Source organism: Martes martes (assembly GCF_963455335.1).
Source record: "Martes martes genome assembly, chromosome: 16".
Taxonomy (NCBI): domain Eukaryota; kingdom Metazoa; phylum Chordata; class Mammalia; order Carnivora; family Mustelidae; genus Martes; species Martes martes.
This window is the reverse complement of record NC_137904.1, coordinates 25,138,215-25,149,254: the sequence shown is the minus strand read 5'-3', so window position 1 is coordinate 25,149,254 and position 11,040 is coordinate 25,138,215. Positions and strand designations below refer to the sequence as shown.

The following is an 11,040-nucleotide window of genomic DNA, read 5'->3' as shown; positions in this document are numbered from 1 at the left end:
CCTCTTAGCCACTGTGTGAGGCAAGTACCATTATCTCCATTTCACAAATGAGGAAGCTGAGGTTCAGAGAGGATGAGACACTGTCTAAGGTTGTGCTGTTAGCGAGTGATTTGTTACATCTTGCCAGTGAACGTCATCATCTCTGAAAGCCTCAATCACCAGGGCTCTTTAGGGCTCCACGTATTATTTTCCTAGGGCTCCTGTAACAAAGTACTCGGAACAGGGCGGCTTAAAACAACTGAAATTTATTCTTTCACAGTTCTGGAGGCTGGAAGCATGAAATCACAATATAAGCAGGGCTGGTTCCTTCTAAAGGTGAATCTGTTCCATGCCTCCCTCCTAGTTTGTGACGACCCCCTGCTGATCCTTGCCTTCCTTGGCTCATGGATGCATCACTCCCAGCTCTGCTTCCATTCTCACATGGCATTCGTATGGTCCTCTTCTTCTTCTTCTTTTTCTTCTTTTTTTTTTTTTTAAGATTTTATTTATTTATTTGACAGAGAGAGAGATTACAAGTAGGCAGAGAGGCAGGCAAACAGAGGGAGAGGGGGAAGCAGCCTCCCCGCTGAGCAGGGAGCCTGATGTCGGGCTTGATCCCAGGACCCTGGGACCATGACCTGAGTCGAAGGCAGAGGCTTTAACCCACTGAATCACCCAGGTGCCCCTCGTCCTCTTCTTTTAAGGGCACCAGTCATATTGAATTAGTTACCTACTCCCACTCTAGGATGACATCATTTTAGCTAAGTACATCTGCAATAACCCTGTATCTGAATAAGATCACATTCTGGGGAACTGAGGGCTAGGACTTCAACATAACTTTTTTTTTTTTTTAAGAATTTTATTTATTTATTTATTTACTTATTTTAGAGAGAGACGGGAGGAGCAGAGGGAGAGAATCTCAAGCAGACTCCCCACCGAATGCAGAGTCCAACATGGGTCTCAATCTCACCACCCTGAGATCATAACCTGAGCAGGAATCAAGATCTGAGTCACCCAGGCACCCCTCAACATACCTTTACTGAAGGATGCAATTCAACCTGTAACACCTCATTAAGCAGAATAAGCCAGGAGAAAAGGAAATTATTTGATTTGGAGGATTTTGCACAAAAAGTTGAGTTTATTTCTTCTTACAGTTCTAAGTTCTCCAGGAATTAATAAGATTCTTAGATCCTTTTTTTTTTTTTAAAGACTTTATTTATTTGATAGAGAGAGAGCACAAGCAGGGGGAGAGGAACAAGCAGACTCTCTGCTGAGCAGGGAGCCCTATGTGGGGCTGGATCCCAGGATCCTGTGATCGTGACCTGAGCTGCTTAACTGACTGAGCCACCCAGGAGTCCCTAGCCTCACACTTTTATATATGGCAAATTTTCTAGAAACACACCTCTGGTATGACCCTATTCAACTACCCCTTTTTGCATTCAAGACCTAACCAAATTTTGTGCCGCCTCATCTCCCTCCCCTCCGCCCTATCCCTTCCAAATGGAACGAGGCTGTGGCTTTCAAGTCTCAGTGGCAAAGCCACCTCCTCCTACCACTCGCCCTTCCCTGAACCCCTGCCTCTCCCGATTCTGCCTAGTGATACGGTTATTTATTTGTGTATCCAGTTCGCCCCAGGCAGGGCCACAACAAGACCTTATCAGTCCACGTGCCTGGAAAAAACCCAGGGAGGCTCCCTGAAGGAGGGAGCTGGCCAACCACGGACTAAAACCCGCCCAGGCGTTTTCTTCCCAGAGATTCCACGCAGTGGCTGTCAGCTGTCAGGGGACGGCCTTGGGCAGAACGTCTCCAGGACGCGGTGGAATGAATGTGCAGACCACCACCCGGGGGCTCGGGATCGGAGGACACCGTTTGGTCTGGAGGCCGCCGCGAGGCCCGCAGCGGAGGAGTGGCTCCCGCGCAGCTCTGCCGGACCCATCCCCGGCCGGAACGCCGCTGCCGCCGGAACCTTTCCGCCGCCAGGCCGGGCCCTATGAAGCGAAGCACCTCCGGGCCGGAAGTCAGTGGAGGAAGATGGGACTGCGGGAACCTTGTGCTTTACCTGGCAGGATGAGCGTCGGTAGTCTCCTCGTGGCGGGAGGTAGGGTACCTGGAATGCTGGTTAATTTCCTGCCTGTCTTTAGCCTCTGGTCGTGGAGTACCCTCTTCCACAGGTCGCCCGTCCAGCCCTCCCTCTTGGAGTCTTGGCTGAGCTGACGGGGCGCCTCGACGCGACTGCGCTTCCCGGAGGAGGGGTCCGCGGGCGGGCCTTTCTCCGACTGTGTGGCGGGCGGAGGGTTGAGAGGCCAACCGCCGTCTGCTCATCTCCGGCTGTGGTATTTTCCTGTGGCCTCGGTGTCCGAGTGACTTCCCATTGGCTTTGTACAATTCTTTCTTTTTTTAAAAAAAGGTTTTATTTATTTACTTCACACAGAGAGAGATCACAAGTAGGCAGAGAGGCAGGCGGGGGGGGGGGGGAAGCAGGCTCCCCGCTGAGCAGAGAGCCCGATGCGGGGCTCGATCCCAGCACCCTGGGATCATGACCCAAGCTGAAGGGAGAGGCTTTAACCCACTGAGCCACCCAGGCGCCCCCAGAATTATTTCTTAATGTGGCGTTTTATCTTTCTGCTTGCGGAAACAGTCGTAGTAGAAATCTGGAAAAGTGTACTGGTGAGAATAAAAACCGCCCGTTACATCCATCACTCAGCTAAAACACGTCTTATAAACGTATACAATTTAATTTTATTTGGTTGCACCGCGTAAGAAACTAGCGAAAATGGATGTGAAAATATTCCTAACGAGAGATATGAATTACACAAAGATCCCCCTAAAGTTAAAAATGTCAAAAACGTTCAGCGGTGGAAATCATTGTTTTAAATACATGCTTTTTAATAGGCATAAAGTAAGATTGCTAGGTAGTAAAACTTGGGACTTACAAAAATCAGAAGACTTCTCTTGCAAATATGGTATACTACTTCTAAGATTATGGGAATGTCTCTGTCCCTTTGTGAAGGCTCTAGTCAAGCCACAACTAATACTAAATAGAAGTAGGACATTCCAGCTTATATTTTGCTGAATTTTCCTTTTAGGAAGGGGGCGATGTTTTCCAGTTCCATTAAGGTCATCCTTATTCCAGGCGCTACATAGTTCCTGCTGTTGGAAAAAATCCGCTGCACCTAAGAAGATTACTCCCAATGCTGCTTTTTATGATGAAAATACAAAGGAACCTGGAAATGCACTTGACAAGCTCTTCTCCTCAGAACAGCAGGCTTCCATCTTGCATGTGTTGAATACGGCATCTAATAAAGAACTTGAAGCTTTCAGATTGCTTCGTGGAAGAAAATCTGTCAATATTATAGAGCACAGAGAGAAGTTTGGGCCATTTCAGAATTTGGAGAGTTTAATGAATGTACCCTTGTTCCAGTATAAAACTACCATTCAAGTTTGTAACTCCATTCTTTGTCCAGAGACTGGAGGGAAAAAAAGAAAGTTCCAGGACAACCGGCTCTTGAGAAAGCTCATCAAACCAGAAATAGAGAGAGAGAGATTTAAGGTATACTGTATTTCTTTTCTTTTAATTATTTTTTTAAAGGTTTTATTTATTTATTTTATAGAGGGAGAGAGATCACAAGTAGGCAGAGCAGCAGGCACAGAGAGAGGGGGGAGCAGGCTGCCTGCTGAGCCGAGTACCCAATGCGTGGCTGGATCCCAGGACCCTGAGATCATGACCTGAGCCAGAGGCAGAGGCTTAGCCCACTGAGCCACCCAGCCGCCCTGGTATACTGTTTTTTCTTAATGTCCATTACACTGCTCCCTACATACGGAGAATCTACTTTGCAAAGCACTATTCTGGGCAGCAGGACAGCTTATAGTTTAGTTGGTATGTGATCAGTACAGAAGAATGAGATGGGGAGAGAGTGAATGGGCAGTCAAAAGGACAGAGAACCATGGGCTATGCCTGTTGGGGAAAGTTGACCAAAACCTAGATCTCAGAGAAGGAGAATGAGGCTCATTGGAGGAGGCAGGCATTCTAGGAAGAAAGAACAATTGTAGAGAAACAGGTCTGTGCAAGATTTATTGAAGAGGAATTGAGGAACTACCTGTGTCTATCAAGAGGGTTATATTGAGATTAAGATTCAAAGAGGGTTATGACCAAGGAGTGACTTCAGAACATTATACTGGTCTTTCCAGCAGGATTTAAAGTTATTTTCTATTCCCCCTTTCAAAAGGCATTCTACAAGCAAATCCTTTTCAGTGTTGTCTTAAAAAACTAATATTAGAATTACTTGGCACATCAAATATTAAACCTTGGAGGAGGAGGTTAGGTCCTGTGTAGCAATACGTGATAAAATATTCTCTCATTGCGTACCAATAGTAAGCACATTTTTTCTCTGGACCAGTGGTTCTCAGTTTTGGGAAGATTATGGACACTTTCTGAAAACCTGATGAAAGCTAAGGACCTTCTTTTCAGAAAAACAACCAAAAAAAGCACATTTACATAGAATATTGCATACACTTTCAGAGGACATAGAGGTTTCATGAAGTCCATTCATGGACTACAGATAGAACAACTTCTGCAATTGATCTGGAACATATTTGAACCAAAATTTTCAGGGTTTGGATTTCTGTTCCGATTTGGCTACAAGTACTATTTATAGTCATTATAGTGGAGTTGCAACGTTTTTACAGGAATGGGTTCTAAAGTCATTTTGTATATGATGAGAACAATTATACTGACTTCCAAATAAAGTATTTTTTTTCCTCAAATCTCTTGCCCATGAAGTACCATGTGTAACCTGGTTTAGTAATTCTTATGTACACTAAAGCTTGAGAATCGTTGAACTCAGGAATCAAAAGAAGGCCTGTATTTTGTAGATGTTTGGGCATCCAAACTAGTCTGTGTTTAATGGATATTTTACCCATTCCCTAGCAGTGAAAGGGAGATGGGTATAGAATTATAAAATGTTCCTGCCTGTGTGCCTTTGTATCTACAGAGCACACTAATTTATTTATCCATACAACTAAATGAACTGTGTGAGGGTGCAGAGATGCTGTGGTACTCTTACCTCCAGCCTCGGCAGAGTTAAATCCACATATCCAACTATCTGTTACACATTTCCCCTTAGAAGCCCTATAGGCAACCTGAATACAGTACATTAAAAAACTCCTCTTCCCCTACCTTCCCAAGTTGATCTGCTTCCTGTCGTCATCTTGATTAATGTCTTAACATTAATACTGCAATAAAAGTGGGCTTATTCTAAGCCCTCCCATCCCCGCATATCAGTTCTACTGGCATTATATCTGACCTGTTTCTTGTCCTCATCATCACTGTCTTCGATTCTCAATGCTTTGTCACATAACAGGCACCTAATAGATCCCTTCCTCTAGTCTAGCCTTCTGTGGTCCATCTTCCACACAGCGGTCTGTGATGGTTCTGAACTGTAAATCTCGTTTTGTGTCTGAATGTTTGTTACATGCTTTGATGGCTTCCTGCAGCTCTCAGGATAAAGTAAGGTACTTTTGCAAATATCTGCTTACCCCTCCGCATCTTTCCCGCTTGCATACTTTATTCCAGGGCCTGGGTGTGTGAGGTGTCATACTGCCTATCTGTGTGGACACCCGGTGAAATCACTTCCCACTTACTTACTCATTCTCCTAGTCCTTTAGGAAGTCTTCCCAGACCATGTCTTCTCCTGATGGTGTAACTGTTGTGTGGTGGCATTTCTTACAATGTATGGCCATGTTCCTTGTTTCCCAGTATCTAGCACGGTCCCCAGCAACACTGGAATATTTGAATGCCTACTTTGGGCTAGGTAAAGGTTGTCTTTAAACTGACTGCTACTGGTTATCTTTTAGTAATAATTATTCCTGGGGGTGCCTGGATGGCTCAGTTATGATTCCAGGGTCCTGGGATCAGGGCCCAGTTTGGGCTCCTTGTTCAGCAGGGAGCCTGCTTCTCCCTCTCTCTCTGCCCCCCACTCATGCTATTTCAAATAAATAAATAGTCTTTTAAAAAATTATTCCTGCATTTCCTTAACAATTCTCAGTTCATAAAGTAGAAGTATACTTATTTGTTTTAAAGATTTATGTATTTATTTTAGAGAGTGCAACCTCAGGGTAGGGGCAGAGGGAGAGAAGGTCTTTTTTTTTTTTTTTAAGATTTTTATTTATTTATTTGACAGATCACAAGCAGGCAGAGAGAGAGAGGCGGGGAGGGGGGGGGAGGAAGCAGGCTCCCTGCGGAGCAGAGAGCCTGATGCAGGGCTTGATCCCAGGACCCTGGGATCATGACCTGAGCCGAAGGCAGAGGCTTTAACCCACTGAGCCACCCAGGTGCCCAGGAGAGAAGGTCTTAAGCAGACTCCACACTGAGCTCCACGTGGAGCCTGGCATGGGGCTTGATTTCATGACCCCAAGATCACGACATGATCTGAAACCAGGAATCAGATGCTCAACCAACTGAGCCACTCTGGCTCCCTGGTATATTTCTATCATGTAAACTGATTTGGCATTCTGAGTTTATAGCTTAAATTTTGCATGTTAAAATGTTTATACTTGTAATTAAACCAGCCTTTTTGTTGTAGGCAGTTGATAGTATCGTATCCATCGTTTTTGGAACTCGAAGAGTTGCCTGGGCTCACGTGGATCGTAAACTGGCAGTGCTGGACTGGCAGCAGAATGAGTGCTGCCAGCTGATGAAAGGAACGTACATATCATCTGTCTATTTACAAGAGGTAAAGCAACTGCACCTCCAAATTCCTCCTTGCTAGAACTCCTCGTGTAGTTTAATCTTAAAGTTCTAAAGGGAATGGAATATAGTACTGCAGATGGATTTCCCTTGGCTGCTTATTATTCCCCCATTCCTTTTTTTTTTTTTTAGTTTTATTTATTTATTTGTCAGAGAGAGAGAAAGCGAGCGAGCACTGGCAGTCGGAAGCGGAGGGAGAAGCAGGCTCCCTGCCGAGCAAGGAGCCTGATGTGGGACTCGATCCCAGGACGATGGGATCATGACCTGAGCCAAAGGCAGCTGCTTAACCAACTGAGCCACCCAGGCGTCCCTCCTTTTTTTTTTTTTAAGATCTTATTTATTTGTTTGACAGAGAAAGGGAGAGAGAACACGAGAGATAGCATAAGCAGAGGCAGTGGCAGGCAGAGGGAGAGGGAAAAGCAGACCTCCTGCTGAGCAGGAAGCCTGATGTGGGGCTTAATCCCAGGACCCGGGATCATGACTGCATCAAAGGGAGACGCTTAACCGACTGCCACCCAGGCGCCTCTACTCACCCATTCCTATCATGTTTTTCATCACCTATGATTTTAAAAAATTGAATCTTCATTTAGTTCATGAACTACCTTAATGTACAAAGGCAGATACTGAGAAAACTGATGGTAAAATACATTATTCTAACGTTACAGAACTTCAGCACTATATTTATAAAGCTTATTTTTAATTCTTTAAGAAAAGATTTTATTTATTTATTCATTTGAGAGAGAGAGAGCACAAACAGTGGGGAGAGGCAGAGGAAGAGAGAGCCCGATGCAGGGCTTAAACCCAGGGCCCTGGGATTAAGACCTGAGCCAAAGGCAGATGCTCAACTGTCTGAGCTATCCAGGCACCCTTTATTTATTGGTTTTAGTGAGGGGAGCATAAAGGGAAAGGGAGAGAATCCTCAGGCAGATTCTCTGCTGAGCACAGAGCCCGACATGGGGCTTGATTCCAGGACCCTGAGATGCTGACCTGAGCTGAAATCAAGAGTCAGACACTTAACCGACTGAGCCACCCAGGTGCCCCTAAGCTTGTTTTTCAAAATGCTTCACTAATTGTCTCATTTGAGTCTTCAGAACCTTGTGAGATGGGTAATAATTACCATCCTGATTACACATATGAAAACTGGTATAATCAATGAAGCATCTGATAGGATTAGTCAGTTGCAGATAATGGATTGTGGGCTAGGCCTTCATTTTTTTTTTTTTCTTAAGTAGGCTCTGCATCCATTGTGGAGCCCAGCATAGGGCTTGAACTCAAAACTCTGAGGTCAGGACCTGAGCTGAGATTGAGTTGGACACTCAACCTACTGAGCTACTCAGGTGCCCCTGATCGTAGGCTAGGTATTCTAACCCTATGCTCTACCCTAGACATTTTTAAAAGGTTACTAAATGTTTTAAGTTGTCTGATCTTACTATAGATTTTAGAAATTATGAAGCCCATTTTCAAGATGAAGAAACTGGTACTTGGGAGGACTGAATGATCTGCCTTAGCTCAGCTTATTCCTGATAGAACCAGGGCAGAACCTGACTCCTGACTCTCCATAAAATGCTGATTTTTCAGTTACTTCAAAACTGTCAGTAGCAGGGGCGCCTGGGTGGCTCAGTCAGTTAAGCGTCTGTCTTTGGCTCAGGTCATGATCCCAGAGTCCTAGAATCAAGTCCCGCATTGGGTTCCCTGCTCAGCAGAGAGCCTGCTTCTTCCTCTCCCTCTGCCTGCCGCTCTGCCTGCTTGTGATCTCTCTGTCAAATAAATAAATAAAATCTTTAAAAAATGAAACAAAAAAACCTGTCAGTAGCAGTATAAAATAAGTGATATATTTTTAAAAAGAAATGGGAGAGGGAACCAAAACAACAAAACTTAATGAATTATTTCTGTTTACTTATTTTTATTATTATTTTTTTTTTAAGATTTCTTCAGTCATTTCAAAGATGCCTAAAGCTGACTTCTATGTTCTGGAAAAAATCGGGTTTTCAGTTCAGAACTCATCTCGGTTTCCTGTAGTGTTACATTTTCATATCATGGAAGCCATGCTGTATGCCTTACTAAACAAAACCTTTGCCCAGGACGGCCAGCATCAGGTGCTGAGCATGAATCGAAATGGAGTGGGGAAGCACTTTGAACTGATGATTGGGGACACACGGACTAGTGGAAAAGAGCTGGTGAAGCAGTTCCTCTCAGAGTCTGTTCTGAAGGAGCAGCCTCGGGTCGTCTTCCCCCCTGAGAAGATTGTCCTCTACAGACAGATGTTTTCATCTACTGAACAGCACAGAGCAGAAGAGTTGTATGACTCATTATTGCAAGCTGTTGCCTTCTATGAATTAGCAGTTTTTGACACTGAACCTTAAAATGCTGAGGTTAAAGAGCTCTTAGGTTATATTAATTTATATTTATTAGCCCTAAAGCTATACAGCCAACTGTTTGTTTTTTTTTTTTTAAGATTTTATTTATTTATTTGACAGAGAGAGAGATCACAAGTCGACAGAGGCAGGCAGAGAGAGAGGGGGAAGCAGGATCCCCGCCGAGCAGAGAGCCCAATGTGGGGCTCAATCCCAGGACCCTGGGATAATGACCTGAGCTGAAGGCAGAGGCTTAACCCCCTGAGCCACCCAGGTGCCCCAGCCAACTGTTTTTAACATCCATGTTTATGGAGAAGAAAATATGTTTGAATTTAAAGTCAGACTTTCGACTGTTGAATTGTTCACACAATAATAAGCTAAATCAATAAATATCTTAGGAGATTCTGTGCCTTTTGGGTATAAGGGTTAAATAGTAACATGCCCCCTAAACAGCCAAAGCAAGAACAAAGTTATCTCACCTGAAAAGCAGATTCCATCCCATACCAATGATCTGCATCATTCTATCGTTAATAGAGAGTAATGATTTTTGGGGGTGGTGCTCAATATGGGAATAACGCTAAATATAATCAAGAACACAACTTATGAAATCATCTTCTTAATTCTGTAAGTAGCATGTGGTTTGATGTATTGCTTCCAAAAGGTGATTTTCATCAATTCAGTTTTATCAGCCCAGAACAAAGAAGGTTTGTCTAATACATTCTTTATTTTTCCCACTTTGAAATACTTTACTTGGACAGAACATCTCTTTTTTTTTTTTGGACTTTGCTCAGGCGCCTGGGTGGCTCAGTGGGTTAAGCCTCTGCCTTCGGCTCAGGTCATGATCCCAGGGTCCTGGGATTGAGCCCCACATTGGGCTCTCTGCTCAGCAGGGAGTCTGCTTCCCCCTCTCTCTCTGCCTGCTGCTCTGCCTACTTGTGATCTCTGTCAAATAAATAAAATCTTTGAGGAAAAAAAAAAAAGACTTTGCTCATTTACTCGACAGAGCAGAGAGAGAGATCATGAATAGGCAGAGAGGCAGACAGAGAAGGAGGGGGAAGCAGGCTCCTCTAAGCAGAGAGCCCAATGTGGGGCTCACCCAAGACAGAGGCTTAACCCACTGAGCTACCCAGGCGCCCCTGGACAGACCATCTTTTTAAAAAAGATTTATTTGAGAGAGAGAGAATGAGTATGTGGGGGCAGGGGTACAGAGGGAGAGGGAAGAGAGAATCCCAAGCAGACTCCATGCAGAGCTCAAAGCCTGATGCTGTGCTCCACCCCAAGATGCTGAGATCACAACCTGAGCTGAAACCAAGAATCAGGTGCTTAACCTACTACACCACCCAGGTGCCCTTAGATAGACTACCTTTTGAGAAAAGTAGCACGTAATTTTTTCACATCTCACATTTTCCACTATTATATTTGCCTCAGTTCAGGCCCTCATTATATCTTAGTAGTCCTGAACCCAAGTGTATGATGTCAAAGCATTACGTCCTTCCTTTAATCTACAGAGTGAAATATACTTGTTAGAAAAACATTTGAATAATCAAATATGTGAAATATGGTGGGGTGGGAGGTTGGGTGAGCCTGGTGGTGGGTATTAAGGAGGATACGTATTGCATGGAGCACTGGGTGTGGTGCATAAACAATGAATCTTGGAACACTGAAAAATTAAAAAAAAAAAAAAAGTGAAATAAGTAGAAGTCCTCTCTTCCAGCACTTCCCATCTCTAGGGATGTAGCCTAGACTTACTGCCATTCACTTGGAAATCTCTACGTTTACATACATGGTTGTATGCAAACATCTCCACCTTGGATGTGTTGTAGGTATCTCAAACTATCTATCTCAAATAATCCTCATTCCTTCAAATTGCCTCCTTTGCCATTGTTCTATAATTTGATAAACAGCTTCACCAACCATCCAGTGGTTCATGCCAGATACATGGCATTCTACCTCCCACATATT

At 44.2% G+C, this 11,040-nt stretch overlaps 1 protein-coding gene across 1 annotated transcript; it reads left to right on the top strand.

Annotated features, from left to right (window-relative positions):
* Positions 1-1,998: 1,998 nt before the first annotated feature.
* TEFM (transcription elongation factor, mitochondrial) lies at positions 1,999-9,493 on the top strand. Its single transcript, XM_080825312.1, has 4 exons — positions 1,999-2,077; positions 3,066-3,529; positions 6,561-6,710; positions 8,650-9,493. Exons 1-4 carry the CDS (start codon positions 2,011-2,013, stop codon positions 9,085-9,087), a joined length of 1,119 nt encoding a protein of 372 aa, XP_080681438.1. The 5' UTR covers positions 1,999-2,010; the 3' UTR covers positions 9,088-9,493.
* Positions 9,494-11,040: the final 1,547 nt, after the last annotated feature.

What these genes read in the sequence shown, in the direction of transcription:
- TEFM (XM_080825312.1), top strand. Translation starts at nt 2,011, where the DNA reads ATGGGACTGCGGGAACCTTGTGCTTTACCTGGCAGGATGAGCGTCGGT. An exon ending in TAGTCTCCTCGTGGCGGGAG is followed by an intron (nt 2,078 to 3,065) that starts GTAGGGTACCTG and finishes TTTTCCTTTTAG; the next exon opens with GAAGGGGGCGATGTTTTCCA. An exon ending in TAGAGAGAGAGAGATTTAAG is followed by an intron (nt 3,530 to 6,560) that starts GTATACTGTATT and finishes TTTTTGTTGTAG; the next exon opens with GCAGTTGATAGTATCGTATC.